This window comes from Leptosomus discolor, chromosome 1 (genome assembly GCF_034619465.1).
Source record: "Leptosomus discolor isolate bLepDis1 chromosome 1, bLepDis1.hap2, whole genome shotgun sequence".
In the NCBI taxonomy this organism is placed as follows: domain Eukaryota; kingdom Metazoa; phylum Chordata; class Aves; order Leptosomiformes; family Leptosomidae; genus Leptosomus; species Leptosomus discolor.
In genome coordinates this window covers 66,055,472-66,080,105 of record NC_141391.1, presented here as the reverse complement: position 1 = coordinate 66,080,105, position 24,634 = coordinate 66,055,472, and the positions used below count along the sequence as shown (strand labels likewise).

The 24,634-nt window shown below is 42.0% G+C and overlaps 1 protein-coding gene across 3 annotated transcripts in view; it reads left to right on the top strand.

The window, feature by feature from the left end:
* Nucleotides 1–12,728, top strand: part of ANKRD10 (ankyrin repeat domain 10) — a 38,289-nt gene extending 25,561 nt beyond the window's left edge. For 2 of the 3 annotated variants that reach the window (XM_086476793.1, XM_086476810.1), the window contains 3 exons: nt 4,107–4,342; nt 8,028–8,123; nt 11,056–12,728. In XM_086476793.1, coding sequence (XP_086332919.1) covers nt 4,107–4,342; nt 8,028–8,123; nt 11,056–11,522 — 799 coding nt within the window. In that variant the 3' untranslated portion in view covers nt 11,523–12,728. Of the gene's footprint in view, nt 1–4,106; nt 4,343–8,027; nt 8,124–11,037 lie in introns of all 3 variants that reach the window. The other variant, XM_086476801.1, reaches the window with a different exon arrangement.
* Nucleotides 12,729–24,634: the final 11,906 nt, after the last annotated feature.

The window sequence follows — 24,634 nt, the reverse complement described above, 5'->3', positions numbered from 1 at the left end:
CATTGAGGTATTTCTGGCCATGTTGTCCAATGGTTTACAGTTTTTCTTTTCACTGCTTTTCTTTCACAGCCCAGGTCTTGAAGTTATTTTCATTTATAATATCCTTTACCTAGTCAAATCCTTTTTCTTTATGTAGGCAGCTATGAGGAATGAAGAAAAGTACCTTTCAAGAGACATCTCTGATAACTGAAGTAGTTACTTCAATTGTAGTTGAAAATTTACTTAAATATAGTGATGACCTCTTTTAGTTTCCTGCTTGTTGATTTTTTTTTTTTAACCGTGCAGTCGATGTCAGGTATAGTCTACTTAACAGACAAATGAATCTTACGTTGCTGCTCCTCCTTTTCACACTCTAGTCAGTTTACGTAGAGCAGTTCATAACTGAGGGCTGACATAGGGATTGCATATAAGAGATTGAACTCTTTAGTCTTATGAGTAGTTGGGGCAGTGAACCATTTCTATTTTCACTCCTATAATGGAGTCTGTTTACAGTAGTGGCTTTTATATTCTTAGCTCCTGGACTAAGCTGAGGTAGGTGCTTCCTTTTCAGACGTGGGCAGCATTTGAGGTAGACTATACACTGCAGATTTAGTAATAGATGTGTTCCCAGTTGCTTTTAACTGTTGCTTAACAGGGTAGTGCCACTCCAAGTCCAGATTAGCTTTTCTAAAGAATGGTCTAGTAGATGTCCTAGCTTTTTAATTTGTTCCAGTATATATAAAACTATTCCAGTCTGATGAAACTCTGTGGCAGCTGTTAAAGGCATTTTCTCTCCATCTTTGTGCATGTGGCCAATTGAGTTAGCCATTTTTTCTTGCGTTACTTGCATTTTCATAGAGTCATAGAATGGTTTGGGTTGGAAGGGACCTCAAAGACCATCTGGTTCCAACCCCCTGCCATGGGCAGGGACACCTCCCACCAGACCAGGTTGCTCAAAGCCCCATCCAGCCTGGCCTTGAACACTGCCAGGGAGGGGGCAGCCACAGCTTCTCTGGGCAACCTGTGCCAGTGCCTCACCACCCTCAGGGCGAAGAACTTCTTCCTTGTATCTAGTCTAAACCTGCCCTCTCACAGCTTCCATCCATCACCCCTCGTCCTGTCACTGCAGGCCCTTGTGAAAAGTCCCTCCCCAGCCTTCTTGTAGGCCCCCTTCAGGTACTTCATTTTGTTAGGATGAACTGGTATAGCATGGCTAACTCTTGCTGCCTTTTGTGTTCCCACTGGCAGATATTTTTGTCGTCCTGGAGAAGGCTAGAAAGATCAGCTAAAGTAGGCGGTCCTTTTTGTCTTTCTAGCCCGTTTTTGAGAAAGTGAAACTTAAGAGCTTCAGCCAATTTTGTCAACTTCTTTTCTCTTTCCCATTAATTTTGGAATGCAAGCTGGTTTAACAAATTTGAAAGGATTTGAAAATCCCAGAATAATCAAGCTTCGATTAAATTAATGGAACTTGACAACTGCATATAGAAAAGATACTCAAATTAGTGTTTCCACTGAGAGGGAGCAGAGAACTTCAGTTTTGTTCTCTTTCATAGCAGTTGGTCAGGCAGTTTCTAGTTGTCTGGATCCTGTAATCTCCTTTGATTTGATTTGACTTCCCCCCCCCCCCCCCCTTTTTTTTTTCATTACTCACTTGTGAACGCAGGAAGTTCTCTTGAAGTTGTGAATTCAGATTCACATTTTTAAGAGAGACATTTCTAAACTCAGAAACAAGAATGTCCCATCCAATGTGCTTGAGTCCCTTGAATACCTATGCAGTACTTCCAACATACTCCTGTAGAACAAGTAGATCTTTACCTGTTAAGAGTAAGCTGTTCAGGAAGAGGTGGGAAGGTGAGAGATCTAAAAGTATCAAAGGTCATTACATTTTAAAATCTGGCAAACATTAAGTTAAAGTTCATTTCTTTTGATTCTGGGAGACTTAACTTTTCCAGATTTTAGTCATGTAGCCTTACTTGCATCTTAGTTTGTACATCCCCAAATGTCTCTGGTGACAGTGTTCCTTCGGGAAATGGTGACTTAACTGTAGTCCATCTTACTGTCCATTTTTCAAAGTAGAGTTATTGTTCAGTAACATTTGCTAAGTAATAGAACTACTCCTTGAAGTTTTATTAAATTAGGTGGTCAGTCAACACCATATTGCTTTGGCCATTGTTATCTTTGCGTAACTTTAATTTGCTCTTGTTTAGATTTTCTTTACTGTCCTTTTGGGGCTCGCAAATTTAAAACATATTTCAAAGAACTGAGCTGCTATTCTTTCTGACCAAAACAGCTATGTTGAAATTTCTGTTCCTTAAGTTGTAGCTGCATTGTGTTACATCTGTATGCTACAGAAGTAAATTAGCGCTCCTAGAAGAGCATTGAATATTGGTTAGCAGGGACTTCAACAGGAACTAGAGTTCAGCTTGGGAGAGGATTGACTGCATTTTGCAGAATTTCTGAAATCGTAATCTGCTCTTAAAATGCGGTGGGGGGCAGGGGGGGAAAGAACCTTCTGGAGATTCAGCTACGTTTGTACTCTGAAACTTTCTTCTGATGCCTGACTTCAAATATCCTTTGTTTATGTTAATCCCATTCCTGTACTGCCTGCACTGGACGCACAGAATGGATTATCCTCTTTGCAGCTATCTTTTAGGTATTCAAAACTAATACCTCTACTTGAGGTTTCATTTCTTTTGACTATCTAGGTTTTTCGGTCTTCTAAGGTCTTGCTTTCTAGACCACTCTTGGCTGCTGTTCTCTGGATTTTCAGTAGTAGCCCAAGTAAATGTTGGCTTAGAATATTGTAGTGTGCAGTGAAATTTCCCTGATCTAGCCTGATGATTTTTCTGATTCTGTTGTATTTTGACTTGTTCTTCCAAATTTTATGTAATCCAGCTGTATCCATTTATGGAATTAGTCTTTCCATAATAGTCACTTTCTACAGATGTTTTTAGTCTCGTTTTTATAGCAAGTAACTTTTGCTATAGGAAGCAAAGCCAGGCTTTCTTCTTTGTTTTCTTTGCATGAGCTGGAGTGAGTTGTTTTCTGCTTCGTGTGAATTTCAACAGAATCAGGTCTATTAATCTTCTGAATTCATATTTTGTTGGCTGATCTGTTTCTGGATATTTAAGTAGTGGACTTGTCTAAACTACTGAAGCCAAGGATCAAAAATTCAGTTTTCTGACTAGTTAGATCTGTCTGGAAAGGTGGAAAAACCCGGGGAAAGATTTATTGGCATCCTTCACTTCACAATCTAATTTTGTCATTTCTAGGCCTCTTGTCTCCACTTCTATGCACTTACTTTTGAAGTTACACTATATTTCTAAGCACAGGCATACTGTATGTTTGTGTAAATGCATATGATACAGCACTCCTTCAAATTAAACCTCTACATCTCTACACGTCCTACCTAATTTTATTTATAATCTCATTGATGCATTAGAATATTCAAAATCCAGTGCCATTCTTGTGCATGGAAAAGTCTTGGTTCAAATAACAAAACAAGTCCCAGCACTTATGATGTCACACACTTTGAAATGAGAAACAAACCAGAAAAAAAAAAAAAAAAGTATAAGCAAAGCATAACTAAGTATAGCATCTTTATCTATATCTTTTTCTATATATGTATATATTTTATTGTTAGGAAGAATAGTGATGTTGTTATTTAGAAACCAGAATGCCATGGACAATTGCCAACTTGTGTTAAGTTTGTTTTGAGTGTTTGATCTTCTGCTCAATTTAAAGCAATAGATTGCAGAATAAACTGCAGAAGATGGTAAAATTCAAGGTTTAAATTAGTCTGAAGTTTATGTAAAGATTAGATACTTCAGACTATTTTAGAATAAAGCATTTTGAGAAGTTTAAATAGGAAGATGTTTTTTTTTAAGGCACATAGTGTATTGATTTTATTTAAAAGTGTATTGTCTCCCAAATTTTGCTTAGAAGCCAGATATATGTGCGAAAAGTTAAGTTAGTTATACAACTAAGATTGATAACTAATTTCTTAATGGAAATTTGCTAAGTTTATGTTTTCTCTCATCACCAACAGATAGCTAGTCAGTAAGGGCAGCAGCAGCAGCAAGCTAGCTTGATGAATGAGTGTAATTCAGTTTCTTTGTATTGTACAGCTTGAGAAATGCCAGTGGCCTGACAGCAGCAGACCTTGCACATACCCAGGGCTTCCAAGAATGTGCCCAGTTTCTCTTGAACCTCCAGAATTGTCATCTGAATCGTTTCTATAGCAATGGCACCTTAAATGGGGTTCATCAGAGTGCAGGTCCCAATCCATTCAGTGGTGGGACAAGTCGAAAGAGATCCTTTGAAGATATGGAGTCTGCTGGAGTAAAGAAGGCTAGAACAGAAGGTGAGACCCCAGAGGTAAAAGGGGTGGGGTGATACTGTTGCTGAGAAAGGAAAATAAACATTTTAAAGCCTTTCAGAGTGGATGTTGAGTATTATTGACGTACATATCTAAATTACATCTTAATACAAGTAGCAGATGAATACTGTTACTCCATGCCACAAGATCCCAACTCTCCCTGTCGTCATCTTGGTGTGCTCAGAAATTTCTATTTCCAGGGGGTGCTAAAGTTACACGATACCAAGAATAATATATGGAGGAGTAGGAGCTGAAATTAGCTTCTACTCCTTCCTCAATTTCTTCCCCTTCAGGAGAGTCAAATACTGTTGCGTTAATTCACAAGGATCCCTGGATGTTCTGGTGGTAATTTTCCACTTCAGGATTAATTCACAATTCAAAAACTGTTTGCTAGATAAGATGGATGAAACAAATTGAACGCAAAAAGGTTTCTGAAATTGAGAGGGGATTATGTCGGTGACATTAAGTTTTCCAGGATCATATTCCAAGGGGAACTGATACCTTACAGGAGGATGTAAGACTAGAATGAACCGTAAGGATTCCTAGTCAGCCTTGTGCGTTGAGGATACTGCTTGTTCCTCTGCCAGCAACGATGCAGTAGTACACCCTCAAAGATATTTTTTGGTGGCTATGTGAAGAAATCTTTTTTTACATCTTATGAGAATATTCTCTGCTTCGTTTCTGTTGGTCACTCCATTAAATTCACATTAAAACGAACGCAGCATTCTGCTCTCAAACCTCGGGGGTTTTTTTCTTGTGTCTAGCATGAGGAAAGGGACTTTGTAGGTCTTTGTTGAAGATGCTTCTGTGAGCGAAAGAAAATGGGCTCAAACAGTGCTTAATTCCAGATAACAAGGGGGGAATTAAGACCAAAACAAGCTTTCTAAATATGACATGGAGAACATAAATTACCTCCATGTTGGCACTCTTTAGTACTTGCTTTAGTACTTGCTATGTAGCCACCATTTCAACCATACCAGGATCAGAGGCCTTAGCAGGGGACTCCGTAGCCAGTCATAAATGGGACATGTTACTTCATGTAGTTGGTCTGAGCTATAAATAATGTCACGATGGAGATGAGTGCCTGTGCAACTAAATGCAAGACTGCTTTTCAGCAGTAATCTCCTTAAGTAGCTACATAGAGTGAGAAAACTTACAGAGTGTGTAGTTGCCCATAACAGCTACAGAAGTCTTTGGCGTGTTCCTGTTCTGTTGCCCAGAGGCGCTGCTCGAAGTCAAAGATGCATATCTTTTCTTCTGAAGAGCTGTTCCTCCTGAATGTTCATTAACCAGCAGTCACCTTTAGTTTCAGTAAATGGCTCAAATCTAATCAATAGGTAGTGTTTCCCCACGATCTGTGGGAGTGATGCTGGACTAGCTATTTTTATCTATGTGTTGTCATGAAATAACGATATCTGCACTGCCTTTCAGCATAAACAGTTGGTCCGGTGGTTAAGTTAGATCGAGTAAACACATAGACAATATGTTTAAGTGAGCAAGATCTCCTTCAGCAGTTACAGAGGTGTTAGGGAAGTGATCAGAGTAGGTAATTTTGACGGTTTTACCAGTATGACTTCTTAAGACCTTTGCAAACAAAGCCAAAAGCTTTGCTGTATTTGCTGGAAGGTTTTTGGAGTAATTAAGAGATGCATCCAGGCTGCGGAAGCTGAAGTTTCTAATCTGACATGCCTGCCCTCAAAGACATCAGCATCAGTAATATCTATCATATCAACGTAAAAAGTCTATTGGAGTGAGAATGAATCACTGTTCTTGAGGCGCTCTGTAAACAACGGAGCTGAGTAATGGGAAGTCATCAGTACATCTTTGTGCTTAGCTCGCCTTTTTACAAAACAAGCCCAATTTTGTGGTAGTTTTGCCCTTGCCAAAGCCACGCTAGTCTGTTGTCCTCTGAAGGCCGTTTGCGCAGGAGGTTCCAGATGTTCAGAGAGAGCAGGCAAACTGTGTGTGCAGGGAAGAGTCAGGTTTTGATGGCCATACCCCAAACGGGAACAATGGCTGCTTTGGAAAAACCCGCTTGTGAGCAGGCACAGTGTGTGCTCCTTACGAGAACCTGGAAGCAGTAGAGTTGGAAGAAGATAAGTACTTGAACTGTGTTTTGCCCTTTGTCCTTGAATAGCTAAACTGGGCAGCAGGTGGGCGTTAGCTACATGTGATTTTGTTTATATGCAGAGGCATGTGTCTGCTATCGGGTGCCTAGTATTAAAAAAAACCTTCTGCCTCAAAAGTAAGCAGCACTGATACACGATATACTGTGATACAAAATAATTACTCTCTTCAAATGGAATACACAAAAATAGGTTCTAAAGGCTGAAACTGTACATCAGTGGCAGCTTTCAGAACGTACACCAAATAGTTTTTGCTTTTGACTTAGAAACATTGATGGGATTTTATGTCCAGTTTCCTGAAATTGGTTCCAGGAATTTCACTGTGCTTCCCAGGCTGGTTGGTGGAGGGTGGTGCATAGGGTCACATACGATGGCGATGCACAGCAGGCCAGCTGGTCACAGGGCTGTGTTCGTGGCAGTCCTAATCCTGGCCCCTCTGGTTCACGGCCCTTGGCAGGTTGGCCTTTGCACCGTGCTGTACGTGCTGCACACGGTACTGACTTGCTGTACGCGACTGGTGACTGACTGTGTCAGTGTCACGAGCCTCAGCACGGCTGCTTGTAGGTGGTGTTGGTGAGGTGGGGGTGGGGGCATTGCCAGGTGTACCCTTGAATTGGTCACCGTGAAAGTGCACTTCCTATTCCTCTAGGTAACTAGGAAAAATGCCTTTCCCTTCCTGGTTTAGGGTAATGGGAAGCCCACTGATCCGAGGGCCCTGGTCTCCTTTAAGCCCTGCGTGATCCCTTTGGCCCCGAAACACTTTAGCAATTGCTTTGAAGTTCTTTAAAAACAAGTAGTTTACAAAAATGTCTGCTGTGCCCGAGGGAATGAGAGCTGACTTGCGGTCTACTGAAGTAGCCCTTTATAACACACCAGTAAGAGCGCGCGTGGTGTATGTAGAAGGGTGTGTTAATGTCAGTGTGAGAGCAGCGCCGGGCCTGCCGGGACAGCACTGGAGCGGTGCTTTGGGTGGTAGGTGTAAGAGGTGGCGAAGTCAAGGCCATCTTGCCTATTAAAGCGTTTCCCGCAGCAGTCTAACCAGCTGCCGGCTTTGCCAGGAGGGCAGATCTGTTTGTTCAGCTCTTGAAGGGACCCCTGGAGCAGTCTGGTGTGAATGGGGGGTGAGTTACTGGGAACCGGCCCTCGGGAGCAGAAGAGGGAGCAGTCCAGGGTGACCGTAGGGGAATGTGAGGTACAGCGTGCTGCTTCTCTGCCGGGCACACTAGTTGTAAAGCCTAAATATGAGTTAACTTCAATTGCTCTTTATCCAATCTGTTAGTGTATCAGACTGATAATTGTTTGGTAAGTAGGTGCAAAGTCTGATAGGTACACTGGTAATTCTCCATTTCGAGGGGTTAAAATGGATGCGCAAGTACTTTAGCATTTACTTATTCTGCATTTGGAATCTCAAACATTCTTTCAGGTGTCAAAAATTGCCATTCGTTTGTAAAAAGCTTGTACTTTAATAGTCAGAGTACTCATCTGTTTGTTGGCTGAGTTTTCAAGTGTGCATCAGTGACTAAACTGTGGCTTTTTTTTATCAGCTTACAGCTTTGATGGCTTAATACCAATGATGAACGGAGGAGTTGAGGACGATGCTGACAATATGCACGTTGATAGAGAGTTTGCTGTTGTATCAGGTGGGAGTGGACAGTTTCCTGTTAACTACAACAACATTCAAATGGTTGAAGACACCAAACAACAGGAGAGTACTTCTGTTGGACCAAAAGAAATTGAAATATACACTGTTTCTGCAATGCAAACTCCTTGTCGTTGCAAGAATCAATATGCATTTTATTTTTAATTGAAGTATAAAACTTAGTCCCTTATTTTTGCACATTGTTGTCTAGAGTCCTGAAAACTATTGTATTGCTGTAACACCCATTATATTGGGGGTTTAGTAGGTATTTAAAATCAGCTGTTTCACACAATATATTGTAAAGGCGAAAGAGAAGGTTTAGTAGTAGGTTATTATTATTTCAGCTAAAACAGAAATCCACAACGGCTGTTTCACTTTTAACCTGAGGCTTGTGTTACGTTGTGCCTTGCTTTTAGTTGCCATAATTTCAGGTTAAAGGAAATTCAGAAATAATTATTCATTTAATGTCCATTAAATAGATTTAATTGCTAATAAGAAGACTTGATAGGGAAACATATCCTAGTACTTACAGAGCTTTGAAAATAATGTATGTTACAATGAAACTATATTAAAAATAGTTCAACAAATACTATATAAAGAATAGTCTAGACATATACGATTGGTTCAGACATAATGACATAAGTGCAGGATCCTGCCAGGGTTTTTTTTAATCTAAGTAAAAGACCGGACATCACACCTCTTAAACTAGTATTTGGAGCTAACGTACCTTGGAAAACAGGTTTTGTGTTTTGTACCTATCTTCATGAAAGAGTCAAAATGTTTCTAGTATTAGTTAATATTAATGCTCTAAGGTTTTTAAGGGCTGCTTAATCAAGATGCTCTTGGTAACCCCGGGATGTGTATAGCGTTTTGGTTAAACTGTCTTGGGTCAGCTTTTTCCATGCACTTTGTAGGTAAAGGCGTGGAGTTGCTGTGATAGTGCATTATTACATTCAGAAGTGAGTATCTTACTTTAATTTGTTCTGTGATAAATATGCTTATGCTTTGTACCACAGATCAGATTCACCAAAGGGAATGATAATTAATAGATATTTTAATATATTAGGAATAAATATATATACATATTTAAATAATCAGTACTTAAAAAGTAGAAAGTGTTCTTATTTATGGAACAATGATTGTCTTTCATAAATATATTCTACTGCTATAGGTGCTAATTTTTAAGAAATAATAACATTCTATAATTAACACTAGAACTATTCATTACCTACTTTTACATACTAACTAACAGTAGTGCCATTTTTATTAAATTTGATTTGGCAAAGCCAGCCTATAAGGATTTATTTTTAAACAGTTAAAATTTTGCACTTTTCAGTTAATAAACACTATATGAAATTCCTTCTGTGTGTTTTCATCACTGAAATATTAGCTTTGATAGCTTGATGGGTTTGGGGTCTTTTTTTCCACTTTCGGTAAGCACTTGTGGTTAGTGAATTCAGCTGGTGTGTTTATTTTAACTTAGGTAGGGACTAAACAGGAAACTCCCGTTAGTACATCCAGTGAGTTACAAATGGAACACATTTCTTGGCATTATGTGTTGCTGTATGTGAAATACCAGTATCATAATCCGTATTTCAGATAATATCCACGCGAACGACTAAGGGAGAACCAAAACTTCAGATTCTTCCTTGTCAAACAGTGGTACTCATTATGTGTCACTTCAACAGGAACGCTGTGTTTTACGGATGTGGGGAGTTACCAACAGACTTACTGGCTTGAATTGGAGATACGCAGTAAACGCAATTCTGTTGTGCACATAGGTTTATGCATTCACGTGTACATAAACACATGTGCGTGTATCCGAGGATAATAACAGAATGTAAAATCTTTAAGGGTCACCACATAGGGTCCTGTAGTTTCTACATTTGCCTTGCTCATCTTTACCAGTAATATAGATGTAAATTTCAGATGTCCTTTACCAGTAGGCATTTTTAAGGCAGAACATATCGTGCATTTTTTTTACTAGTACTTTGAGTACCACTGCAAAAACATATGTTTGAGGCATACTGATGAAATCTGTTTATGGAAATAAAAGCTATTGTACTGATCACTAAATCCAAAGGAGAAATTGCTTTAAAACAGTTGTCAGTGAGTTTTGCATGCACATTTTTAGAATTCTGTTTCCTACTTCTAATCTTTTTTAGTCTTCTGTGCACTCTGCTCTTGCTATTGTATGGCATTTTGCATGTGGATTGTACAGATGTTATTATAAACTTACCATTAAGCCTGCCTGGTATGTTATCTAGCAAGCTGCTAGATAAATTGAAGTACTTTCTGAATAAAGGAACTTTGAAATATTCTGTCGTAGCACCCCAACATAACATTTCTTTATTTGACCTCTTTCCGTGTATACTGTACTGTGAGAGTTATCACTAAAAAGAAAAAAAAAAAAAAAAAAAAAAAAAGAGCCACGGATATATTACAGATGGAAAATAAAAAACCCCAACCCTTCACCCTCTCACAGACCTTGTGTGTACATAGTCTTATGATCCGTTCTTGTATGCACATAGTCTTCCATCCCAAGAGGGCATTACAGTGAAGGTGGAAGGATGCCTTTGATTCCACCTTTCAAAACACAGCCCGGAATGTTGTGCCCTACGCTTATTTCATACAGTGAAATGAACAACATTCTGAGAAGTTCACATTGTCTTTGCAGAGATCAATACAGCCATATGTACACGCTGAATGTAGATAGCTAGCTGCGGTTTGCAACATAAGAATCCGTGCTACCAGCTTACCGGCCAGCTCTCGTTACTCTGAACTGCCTCTACTGCTATAAATAAAGAAAGGGTAGATTTGTTTTCAAAGCTGTGTATGGCAACATATTTTAAATAAGTGGAGTATAGTGGAGACTTTTTGATGTATTTCAATTTATTCTTAATTGTTGGTGACAGGTGTATTTCTTAATGCAGATATGAATAGCAGTAGCTCCATATTGAATGCACTGACAAATGGATGTGCCATCAATGGACATTTGGATTTCAGCGCCGCGCAGCAGCTCAGTGGGATGGATGCCAGGCGTGAGGAGTGCTTAACGTTAACACCTAACGAAGTAATTCCTGGAATAACTTCTCCCAGTAGGCATCGAATTCATACCAGTAACGGCACCGAGGAACCAGAAAAAGCCATGAGTAATTCCACCGATATGTGTGGATCTCTACATCTGAACGGGAGCCCGAGTAGCTGCGTTTCGAACCGGCCCTCGTGGGTGGAAGACCCTGGAGACACCTTGCACTATGGACACTATCATGGTTTTGGGGATACTGCCGAAAGCATCCCCGAACTTAGTAGTGTGGTGGAGCATTCCAATTCTGTCAAGGTTGAACAGAGATATGACAATACTGTCCTAGGCACGATGTATTTGTATCACGGTTCCTAGATGAATGACCTTTCTATCAGACGCATACTGAAATTGCTACCAAATGAAACCGGGGGGACAAACCCCTCACATAGCATTAAATTTGAAGATTGCAACTTCCTGCTATTTTTACACTTTGTTTATATGAGAAGTAAACCTTTAATTTGACAGCCTTATACGATTAATTGTAGTTTGTTGCATGTATGGGGCTTACTTATTTAGTGATAAAATAGGTGCTGTTATGATGGAATGTTTATTCTTTTCATTTTTTTATTATGGAATGTTCTGGTTTTGTATTTTTTTTTATTTCTAAGCTTGTGAACACTATCTTTCCCTTTTTAGAGCTGTTTTCCCTTTTCTTAAACCTGTTTAACCGAATTTTGTGAAGAAAATGTTACGTATGTGCATCACTTAGAAGTAAAGATTTTTCTTCCCATGTCGTCTGCTGAAGCTATGGTAGCAATATCAGTGCCAGCTATCACTATGCAAAGTTGAAAGGTGGCAGTCTTCTGGAGCTTCTCTGACTTTATCGTTTGTACATTTCTTTGGTATAATTAGACGTTCATCTTTCAATTTTTCAAACAACTTGTTTGAAAACGCAGAGGCAAACTCGGAAGAAGTTACCGTTTCTGTAGAGTAGAAGTGCTTTTCGTTGTTGTCGGGCTCTTTGCGTTGTAGGGTGGGGAAGTGGGCTGCCTTTGTTCGGTCGCAGTTGGGTGTGCCTCAGGTTAGCTCGGAGTTTGTGGCGGTTTTCTTTGGCTTCTCTCCTTTATATGTACGCTTGATATTTTACCATAGCTCACAGACCGGAGGCATGTTGGCGCTGTTCTGCTTTGTACGCGGTTTAAAATTGCTGTTACTTGTTATAGAATTTGCCGAGTCAAAATATTTGAGTTTGACTTGTCTTGGATATACATTTATTGTCCGTTTTTGTTTTTTTTTTTTAACATTATGCTTTGAAAATGTAATGTTGTGTACTCTTTGGGCTATGCTCATGGAAAATACATTGTATTTAAAGCTTAATACACAAATCAAAATTCATATAAGTGCACTATATGAGCACTAATAATATAAGTTGCTGCTTTGTGTTATGATAAGTGAAGAGTGGGGAAGAATATGGTAAATGGGATAAGCCTTCTGAATTGTGTTGATTTTTTCGTTCCTGTTTTGTTTAAAAAGGGACCTTTACAAATTGGATTTTAAAAAAAAATAAACATATTACATTGTACCTGGATATTTTGTTGAGACATTATTATTTTATTGGCAATTTGAGCAAGTCTTTCGTAGTTTTTAAATCGCATTTCTCCATAATCTTTCTCGGTGCAACTGTGGAATTTCTTTAATTTTGTCAGTGTATGGAAACAAATGGGAACAGCCCGTAAGTTGTCCCTGACTGAACTACAGAAACACGCGCTGGGTATTCTGTGTATGAAGGTTGTATCAGCCTTGAACTCCAAAAATGGGTTAAAATACTGGCTGCCTGATTTCCGTGAAAATTACAGTCTCCTTAGAACGCTTTTAGGCAAAATGCTACGCACTACAGAGAAGCCAGTGTTTTAAATAGACTTGACACTCTGCGTGGTTCACTGTCTGCACGCAAGATACTGTATATTCAAATTGGGAGTAGCACTGACAGGAAAACTGACCGCTCGCTCCCTGTGCAGGTAGTTGGCCAGACCAGCAAAACTCCCCGGTGCCTTCTGGGGACAAACGAGGCCGTTAACAGAAGCTGAATCTCAGCTGAGACGAGCTGTTCCCGCACGCGTGTAACCACTTGCTTGTGCTTGAGCAACTGCACCCAGGCCCTGTCCTTAGACAATTTAATTTACCGACGTAGCGCCCAGAGGTTGCCATCCTACTAACAGGAGATATTAACTTAAATTTGTCACGGCTTTTGGTTTGGGGATCTTTTGACTATTTGCTGAGCTTGCTGCGTGTGCTTTCTTGTGCTGCTTCAAATAAATCGGAGCAACTCGTAGTTATAATAAGCACTGCCGTCTTACGTACGTGGTTCCTACGGGTTTTTCTTTGGGTAACAACGAAGTGCATGCGTCTGTTCCGATGGTAAAATTTTAGATATGTAATTTTAGCATGAGAAGATTTATACTGTGTTCGTAAGGCAGGGTCTTTAAAATTTGTTTACATTTGGTTTTCATTCACTTGCTTTTCACATCTTTTCATCTAAAAATCCCTTGGAAGACACTGTATTTCGAATTCAAAGAGAGAACTACTACTTTACTTTAAAAGGCACTCCTACACATGTGTGTTCAGGCACATGCTAACAGAGAGACATTTCAAGGTCTGTATCTGTTTTCAGGCCCCATGGAAGCTATTTATTAAATTTGAATTAAATGTCAAAGACCAGTGAAGGCCATATGATGTAGGTGTGCTGTGTAGGTTTGCTGGGAGCTTCCTTTACAGCTAATGTTGCAAAAGAGAGGAGTCTGTGACAGATTATGCCTCAGCCAAGAGCTGAGATGTGTAATTTTCAAAGCATCAAATAATTAATTTACAAGAATTCTGAGCCTACCTTTTTACCGGTGCTTTTTGAGACAATATGTGTACGTTCTGCAAAGGCCATCTAAACTCTTGGTTTTAAATTATTGCGTGAATCTTCAATAGAACATGAAATAGGGAGTCACACAATCACAGCGTGGTTGAGGTTGGTGGATATATACTCAAGCGTATGGTACTGTTAGGAACCCATACCACCCTCACAGGGAAAAAGTTTTCTTACATTTAATTGGAATTTCCTGGTTTTCAGTTCGTCTTGTAATTTCAGAGACATGTGAGCAATGAAACTGTAAAAGTAATGAACCTAACGGATCCGGCTGCGCTCCTGGTGGGGAAGGTGCTGAGTTAGCAGGTGAACAACGAACTTCCATTGTCCAGCGTGGAATGAGTTCTACCAGGTGTAGCTGTGTCTTTCCATGTGTAACTACTGATGACACAGGGGCCTTGTTTTTAAGTATCTTGCTGTTAAAATGCAGAGGACTTCCCTGGTTTTGCTGTGTTACACCAGCTTTAAGAAGCCTGGTAGGGCTCACCAGCCCTCTTCAGGCCCACGTTACAAAGTTTTCGACTCTGCTAACAGACAGCAGCGCTGAGCCATTTTAATTATGGCTGTGCTCTGCAATTCCTGAAAAGATTGCTGGGTTTTAGACACCTCGAGTTAAATTCTCACAAGTTTTTTGTTTTGCAAGGCCAGTGGTGTTGTAGGACTGTTCGTACTTGGGCCTTTTGTCCAAGAATTGAATTCTAGAGAATTCTCAAGGCTTTTATCAACCGAACGTTATTTTAGGTGATGCTTTGTCTCCGCTATCTTGGTTCTGGGAATGGTTCTCCAAAAGTTTATTTTTCATCTGCATAGATTTAACTCAATAGCACCACCATGGATTTCATATGGAATACACTAATGAGTTATTGTCCTCCTGGTTATCTCTTTGGTTGAGACCCAATTTTGTGTGAAATTTTGGTTGATTCTTTCTGGCTTATGTAGATGCTTTTGCCCTAATTCCCCCTATATGTAGCTTCTTTCCTATTTTGTTTTTCAAAACCAGCTCCGAAGTTGTGGCGGAAACATAAATAAGTACAGATTCAGGCAATATTTTGGTACGGGATATTTCTGACCCAGTAGTTGAAGTTTGGTGATGTTGGAAGAGGGCAAAGGGAAGTGCTACACAATGTCGTACATGGTTACAGTCTTTAATATTTTTAACAATTGATCCCCTGATTCCAGATAACTGTTAGTCTAGACTTCTAACAGCTGTGCAAGAAGGCTGTCGTTTGAGATATATATTAAAGGTGAGATGCTGCTCAGCTTCGAGACCCGTTGCAAATTCTTTCAGACCCTGTGAACTTTTCTGAACATTGGTCTTGCACCTGACTGTGATCAAATCCTGATCCTTGTTCAGACTCGCATTCCATAAGCTAGCAAAAGTCTTTCTGTAAATCTCTTTCACTAAACTTCTTTAATAAACTGTCATCCTTCTGCAGTCTGACGTTGAACCCCGGCTTAGTATTTATAGCCGAGTTATAGATCACTTAAGGAGCTTCTGCCATTCCGATTACAAATGTAATACATCCAAAAGAGCTGCCTCACAAAACATCAAAATCCTGAGCACAAAACAAACCTAGAATGAAAAAGGAATCCTTGCTGTCTGAAAAAAGGAGTCTGGCTTTATGCTAGAGCCAACCTATGGTACACAATTTTATCAGCAGCACACACTTTCTGAAGTACAGCCTTGCACCCTTCTCCACTTATTTTGTGTCCAACCAGTTTCTTCCAGTCAGTGATAAACTACACATTTCAGGGAGGGGGGGGAGAAAAAACAGGACAAGAAAAAAGCCCAAAAGCACTCTTTCACCAGCACAGGACTGCCCACCTTGCCGTTCCATGCCGGCATAGCCAGTGCAGTACGTCCTTCACATCCCTTGACCTCCTGGGCACATGGGGCATTAGCAGCAGAGGGTAAGGCAGCTGGACCACTCCTCCCTTGCTGGTGTCACCAGATGTGACACGTGCTGCAGCTTCTCAGTGGCACCTTCAAATCCTGATAGATTTTCTTCAGGATGTTTACCACCCTGCTGAAATTCTTGTTAATTGTGCTTTCTAGGGGCCTTTGTGACAAAAAACCCCACCTTCTCTGGGATTCTAATAAGAGAGTTTTCTTGCCTCTAACCCTCAAGTGTGGCTTCATGTAAAGCTACAGCTAAAATGAGTTTCTTGATGTTCCAGGGAGGAAGTCCTGGCTGCCTTGGTTTGGGGGCAGGTGAGCTGGGGCTGGAGCAGTGTTGCAGATTGCCGACAGGGATAAAAAGATGGGAAGGGGAGGGGAAGCTTCCTGTGCTGGGGAGCACTGAGAGCTGCAGCAGAAGGGGCGATAGTGGAAGACTGAACATCCCACTTTGCTGCTGCTGCTGGCCTGAGGGATGCAGATCCACAGGGCAGGAAATCTTTTGAGACCCAGCCGAACCAAGAAAAGGAAAAAAAACAAAAAAACAAAAAAAAACCCAAAAAACAGAGTCTTTTGTAAGCAGGGTTTACTATTCCTGGCAACTGGTAACTACATTTCTGCGATGCTGCTTAATGACTCCCAGATATTTCACACCTCTCCTTCCGTTCCCAGAGTTTCCTTTCTCGAAGTGGTGACTGGCTGTTTACAGGCAAAGATCAAAAGAACTCTGGTTGAAAGCAGATGGTTTATTTTAAAAGCATATCTGGCTGTAATTTTTTTTTTTTTTTTTAAATACACTACAACAGTTCATAACAATACCATACGCTCGCAGTATTCAAACTAAAAACTTTGTCACACTCAAAATTGTACTTTTTCTATAAATAGCACCCTCCCAAAAAGCATAATGAATGTTACTTGTGGTATGAGAATAAAAGTTAGGCATCCTCTCTCCCTCCAAAAAGCACAAGAAGTTTTAATGAGTAATTTCTTTTTGTTTCTGTGTGACTCAGCTGCACATTCAGGACTTGATAACCGTTTCCAAATCAGTAGGAATTAGCCTCAAGTGGCTGAAGTGCAAGCAGGGGAGACACGCGTTTGACACCGAAGTCAAGTCCCCTGTCTCGATCGCTAATCTGAGCAGTGTTCCACAAGGAAAATAACCAAATACCGAGCTGAACAAAATACCAAGCTGCATAGTATTAATTATATTCTTCTTGCCAGGCTAGAATTGTAAGTTAAAGAAGAAAAATAAGTCGGTCTGAGTTTCTCTTCCTGCAAAGTCAGGATGTAATCTTACTACAGAGGAAATACCACATATTAATATAGCTCTTCTTTTGATGTTACTGAAAGGTCAAGCATTGTTTGTTGGCGCTAGCTGGCAGCTCTGTCTCACCAAAGACACGTGTGCTTTTCCGTGACGACCACAAATTTAATGGTGTCTGTTGGTTTTGCCACGTTTTATTTGGGGGAGGAGGAGTTGGGGCTTATTTGCTTATATTTTATTCTCACTGTTTCTAAAAGGTGTCGTGAGTTCGATCAAGTCCTCAATAATGTTAGGCACATAGCTTGGAATGACAGTTTATTCTATTTTATATTTGATGTACTGTATAATACAGCATATTTTCTAAAAGTCTGGACCAAAAAGACAAACTATGAAAATCAGGTAGGCACACAATGTTAGAAGAGCCAAGCAAAAAGTATATGCACGATGCAGAGAAGCACTTACTTAAATGGTAGTTCCCAGGATCAAGTGGCTCTCCTGACAATAAGATGTCCAACCAGAAAATTCTATAAATTCTGGGAAGCATAAAACCTTCAGGATTTTTTTGTATATACCGTAGCTGATAAATGACTAGAGATTTATTTATTGGACTATATTTGTAGTTAATGTTTCAAATCTGTATTTTCAGCTGAAACTCTAGTATTGATAAATCAGGGACGTGTCTTCCATTATCTGAAGGGTTGGACACTGTCACACTAGAAACTGTCACCATTTGCCAGATAGATTTTCACTTTTCACCTTGGGGCATCACCCTGCAGATACAGGTTGGCATTGCTGACAGTAACCAAGTACAACATTTGCGTAAAGAAATTATTGTCACGTGGGCAGAGGGGATCGTCACTTTTTTGGATACGTAACAGTTCTTCTGCGGTGTACGTGAGCAGCGCTGCGTCCATCAACAGGGGTAATTGTCCTGCAGCACTTTTAGAAGAGGCAGAAATACTCCCACTGTGAACTGCTCTCTATCTGTGTGAACTGCTGTTCTGGAGCTAAAGCATCACCATCACCCAAGCTAACCTGAAAAGCAACGAGGATCTAATCTACAGTGGCACCACTCACCTTAATATTTTCAAGGAGTCTGCAAAGCTGCCTTTTCCTAATGTGGGCAGCCCCTGCCTGTCAGCAGGGCACAGCTGGTACGCTAGACCTGCCATGCGGTCTGCAGGAGGAACGGGGTGGAGGAGTTTGTGTAATCATTGATAAAGGGCTTTATCTGCTAAATATTTTCAGAACTTGAAAGTTTAGGAACAAAACGAATCTTGTTACCCCAGCTGGAAAGCAGCCTTCGGGGTGTGAGCTAAGGGAACCTAACAATGGTGATCTGCCAAAACGATACGTCAAACAGGTCTACTAGAGATCGCCACAGCTGCAGGGCAGGACGGGCAGCCTCCGTGCACATGTAGGTGTGCAGCGTGCCCTACGCGAGCTTCTTACGTTGCTTCAACTGCTGCACGTAATTTTGTAGACCTGCAGCTACAAAACGGCTACTACAGCGTTGCTTTAAGTAGGAGTCAGTCTTTTCACTTCGCGCTCAACGCCCGCTCCCTGTTTCAACTGGCAGTCCTGGTTTCCCCATCTCCTAGCGGGGGCCTTGCTGGAGCACGTTGGGGCACTGGTCCAGCCTGCGCGCCGGTGCTGCCTTCCCAAGGACAGCGAGGGATGAGGGGAATGATGGGCACCTGGGCACTGCTCGCTGTGATCTGCAGCCAGGACACCACCATGATGCGTGACGAGACCGAGGAGCTAAGAAACGCTCCTGGAAGCCACTGTGCAGGATGAGTTTTGCTCTGAAAGACTAACTTAGAACTAGAACATCCTGCGCTGTTCAGTATTAGATGCAAGGAAAAGAGCAGTGACAGAATGACCATTGCCCCTGGCAGACCCCTCTCACCCCGGGACCAGCAGCCCCTCCCAGTCCCTGGTGCCGTGCCTCGCTTGCTGGGAATGATGCAGTCTCGGTGGGCACATCAGCTGCAACGGCCCTGTATTCCTCAAGGTGTTGGTGTGCTGCTCAGATCAGCCTGCACAGCCACCAGCCAGACCTGTGCCAGCTGGAAGCTCCGTAACCAGGTTAGTGTGGCACCAAGCCCAAAATAATAAGCTCTATTTATTAGGTCTTTGGTACTCTGCCTGAGGTTAAGCCTGCTGTGACCTCCGTAGTCAAAGGCAGAACAGCTGAGGGAACAATCCTGCTGAACCCAAAGACAGGACAAGAAGATCATCCCTCAGACTCAGTTTGCGGAGTGAAAGAACTGAGATGTGCACAGGTGACCTCTTGCACAGGACAGCTGGGTAGTGTGAGACTAAACATGAACACGATTGCCTCATCCTGAAAGAAATTCAGAAAATCACCAACAAACCAGCCACGCAGCAAGGCAAAAGGAGCAGAAAGGTGGCATCCTCGGTACGGGTGGCTCTTTGAGACCGAGATTCTCAAGGACTCACCAGAGCTTTTCCAGTATAGAAAGATACATCCAAAAATCCAGTGATGAGGTGAGATGAGGTGACGAAAATACTTGGCCTGAGAACAAAGTAGTCACCTCTTTGCCACAGATGGCACCAACAATTTTATTATTGTTAGTGAGTTTTTAAATCATTGTGAATGAAGTGAGCTGTCCTATAGCTCTCCTATGTCTCCTGTAGAGACCTTACTATGCAAAGCGTTGAAGGATTTCAGTATAGATGTGCTCCCAAGCCATGTAAATTCAGGTGCTGGACTCAAAATTCATTTATACCAAATCTGAACAAGTTATAACTGGATAAATTCAGACATAATATAACATCACCCCAGTTCTGACAGGAAAACCACTTAAAATTGCAAAGGCTGAAATATGCCTAAAGCAAAACTGTTTTTAAATGAAGATAAATGCTCCCAGAGATGGTATTTAATCTGATGGCATTCCAGGACAATGCTTGACACCAGTTTATGCACATGCTCTCAAACCTGTATCTTCAGGTATATTACTTCTGGGAGCAGTAGGAGCAGCAAAGAAAAAAAAAAAAAAAAAAGGAAAAGGCAAATGCAAAGACCAAAGTCTGCTACGGCCAGCAAGACACAACCTTTCCAGAATTAGAGCAGAGTTACGTATTTCACAGCCATTTGCTTTCAAAAGGCCAAAGTCTGCACCTGGTGCAAACGACACACAGTGCCCATTTTACCTGATAGAGCTGTTCGGTTTCCCATTTGCTTAAGCAACAAATAAATTTGCCTGATCGAAGCACAACGTGGGCTTGAGGAACTGCAAATGCTGGTTCCTGATGGGCAGGAGCTGAGGTCCATGGGGGACTGACAAGTGTCAGAAATTCTCCAGACCTCCAGGTGATCTGCCACCACAACTGGTGCACCACTGAAGTGCCTGAAAGATACACAAAATACTTACACGGTTGAACACTTGCTGCTACCTGAATTGTCTTCAGGCATTGCTTTCCAGCATTGCAGTGTCTTCTTTGACACTCACCATCGATACAATGCTGAGGGCATCCTCCCATTAGGGTGAGATCTGCCCCACCTCCTCCTCACAGGTGGGCCCACAGGTTGGCCCAGCGAAACTTGTGAATTGACAGTTTATGTGCTGTGTGCCTCTTGATTTTTTTAGTTGTGTGTTTAAATGGTATCTAGTGCAGTGAAATTCTAGTCTAGCAGTAGGGCTTCCAGGAACGATAATAATAGTGACAATAGCAGCAACAACACTAATAAATTAAGAATATGACCCAGAACTTGTGTACTCCATGGTACAATGGGACTGAAAGCAGCAGCTCCAGCATTTGGTGGCAATAACACTGAGATGTAGTCCTTCCTTCTCCTCTTCTATGTGCTTTCCAGAGAAACATATTTGAAAATATCAGTGATACATGAATGTCGTGGATTTTGTCCCATTGTGATTATCTGTGAGAAAAGGCTGATTTATTATACATTTAAGAACAGCCTTCCTCCACATCCCGCTCCTGTAGTATGTCACAGGCTGAAAAATCTCCTTTCTTTCCTTATCACAGGTCTCATTTTCAGACCCCTTTCTGGCTTCCCAGTCAACACAAATATGTAGGGTTCCCCAACCATCATTATGCTATTTGCTGTCTGCAACCAGGAGTCCAGCTCTGCTCTCACCCTCCTCTGGACTCTCTATTCCGCCTCTCTGTGAGGGCATGCAGAGCGTGCACGATACCCTAAAACTGAAAGTGAAGAGGCAGAGGCAGAGGCAAAGAGAGAAAGAGAAACCAAAACACATTATTCCAAATCTGTTGGGGGAAAAAAAAGCACAACCCAGACAAAACAAACAAACAAACACACAAAAAAACCCCTATCCCAAAACAGAAAAAAAAAACACCCCAAAGCCAAAGCAACAAGGAAAAACGCTGCTTAGGAAATAACCCCAAATTGCGCAGCTATGGAGGCGCAGGCTCCCAGAAGGCCAGCTGATGGGAAGGAGGTCTCAGTCCCAGAGAGGGCTGGATGTTCACTTCTTCCTGGGAGCCTAAACCCTGCAGGAAGACTCTGGAGTAAGAAGCAGACTGCACATTCAATTCCCACCCAAAAGTGTTAACAGGATCAAACAGGACTGCAGTAGAGGATTGCCAGCTAAGACATCGAGAGAGCCCTTTCAGCAGCTACTTTGTCCCTCTGGCCCTTCACAGCATTGGAGCCCCAGGGTGAGCAGAGCCATGTGGCTCTTCCTAGCAAGATGCAGCACCGCTGCCTCTTCACAGTTGCCTGTGGCAAACAGGAGGTGTTCCCCAGCCCTTCCCTGGCCTGCTAACAGGGAAGAGTTCCTCTGCTCAGCAGAGCCAGGGGCTGCCAGGGGAGAGAGTAGGTGGGGTTTTTCACAGCAGGTCAGAAGCGAGCTCCAGTCACTCCCATAATTTCCACTGCTGAGGCTTTCAGGGAGCTGTGCTGGCACAGTGAAATCAAAGTGCCTCTTCAAATGGTGAGGGGAGTAAATTGGGAGAGGGTTGCGAGAACAGATGTTTGACACAGAAGAAAAATGGGAAGGGACAAAAGCGAAGTGGGGAAGGCATTTAATGAGGCCCCCGCAAACACTGCTCAGGCAGAAAGGTCTGTGCACTCCCACACAACACCTTGCCTGCTCCAAAGGGCTAGAGGTGGGGTTTGGTGTACTTAGGAACCTTTGAAGGATTTTAATCATCGCAGATCACAGGAAAGGGAGCTCAGCATGGGCCTTGTGTAGCATTTAAAATGTGGGAAGCTTTTGTCTTGCAGAATACTGCATGTTGAGCGTACTGGTTGAGCTGATCTCTGGTTGCACCTACATTTCGACTGTGCACGTCAGCGCTGGTGCGCTCTTGAGACCCTTCTTGCTGAGACTACTTTGTGCTGTAAATGGGGATGGCATCATGCCAAGGAGTGCGTTTCAGCTGGTACGGTGGACTACAGAGGGCTTTCACTAAATAGTGATTTGCTATGCTTTAGAGCACATGGACTATGGGAACATGCGGGCCTCTCTGTACAATTCGGGTGTTAGGAAAACAAGGCTTTGTAAGGGAAGAAATAGTATTGTACCGGCAAAGAGACAGACCGAGTGCTGTGCCAGATTCCGGGACAGAGCTATCGAATTAGGAAGCTACTGAAAGAACTGCAACTACAGTGAAATGGGGAGGGGAAAAAAAAAAAGGAAAAGGCAGAATCTCATCAAATACAGACTCAATAAATAAAAACAGCGGGTGTCAGTTGGGGTGCACATAAAAACCAAATCCAGAGAGATATGAACCGCAATTAGCTGAGAAGACTGAAGATAGAAATGCGCTTTCTATTTTAATGTCCAAAATGAGAGCAAGTGCGAACATCTATTTCCCATGGCCATCAGGAATCGGTAATGGCTCTCCATCACGAATGCTGAAGTCAATCTGCCCAGCGCCTTGCAGGACGAGAGAGCCTGCACGCTCAGCGATCTGCTGGGAGCTTGGGGCTGGGCGGGAATGGCAAACACACCGCAGCACCTCGGTGGCCAGGTGCAACGCGTAGAGATCAGACCACAGCAGCTCGGGACAGCTGGCTGAGGAAGTCTCTCTCACTTTCCTAACCCTTATACGGCTCTTGTGAAAGGCTGAATCATCTTTTCTCACTGCCATGATGAAATGAGCACAGGCAGAAGAAAGCTCCTTGGGGATCTTGTGGATTCCTGACTGCTCTACCCATCCTCTGACAGGTGGCTGTAGTAAAGCATCAGAGAAATACTTGTGCTTGTTCAGCCAGCTACGAACTCAATTGGCTGAATTTACACATCCGCCAGAGTCCAACCATGTATCTCTTTGCTGTGCTAAGTGAGGACCACGCATTGCCTCACTGTCTGCAGCCCTTATTGTTACACGGGCAGGTTAGGTCAGCCCCTATTGTGATGAATTTATGTGGGGTTTTCCCCATGTTTCACTTTTTGAATATTTATTATTGCACACGTGGAAGGTATACAAATGGTCACCTCAGTCCTGTGTTTATGCGCAGAAGTGACAGAGTACGTGTACTAGCAGATTGCTTTGCCCTCCAGTCTTTTGTGATACACCTCTGGTGGGTCCTAGAGCAACTGGAGGCTGTACAGATCATCCCAGCCTCCACCCCGAGGCAGACCTTGACTTCCAGTTCCTTCAGCCCTCCATCCACCCCTCACATGCATCTAAAGCCTCGTCCTTCTGCACTTCTAATACTCTGTGAAGATGAGAGGGAGATAAATATCAGCCTGCAACAGCTGGTGATGGAGCCTTCATAGGGTTTCACTATCGCATCAGCTATTGCTGCAAATCAAAATGAAAACATTTCTATCTACGTAATGCTGGAGCTCAGACACTCAGCACTCCCCTCACTCCTGCAGCTGGATCAGGGCAGCTACTGGAACCAAAGGAGGTGGCCCGAACAAAAGCCCTCCTGCACAGATTTCACATATGTTATTTGGTCCGCGTACCTCTTGCTGAACCTGTAAAGAGGTTTTAGTCAATTCAGACGTAATGGAGACAAAACCCATCTTTTAAAACTGCAATATAAAGATAGAGCCTGGGATGTATTTCTGCTACCTGATGTGTATTTGTTGGAGAGAAAGCTGGATGTGAATTGGAGACTGGAAAGAAATTAAATTACTTGAGAGTGTACTGTAATTGAAAAGAAGAGGAACGTGTGTGATTGAAACAAATTTATTTACTACCATGGGAGAACTGTAATTTAAAAGAAGAGAAACTTGTAGAGCGGAGCATTTGGAATTGACTTGAGAGGGGGAGAAAGTACAGGGCTCCTGCACTCTGAAATGAATTTCTTGCTTGATTTGTAGTACCAAACTTTGGAAACATCTATACCAATTAACTTGAAAGTGTAATGTTTTGCCCTAGGGAGTCAGGCATCACCGTGTAGGAATAGAAAAGTAACGTGCTTTAAGCTTGTTCCTCAGCTCTTACAC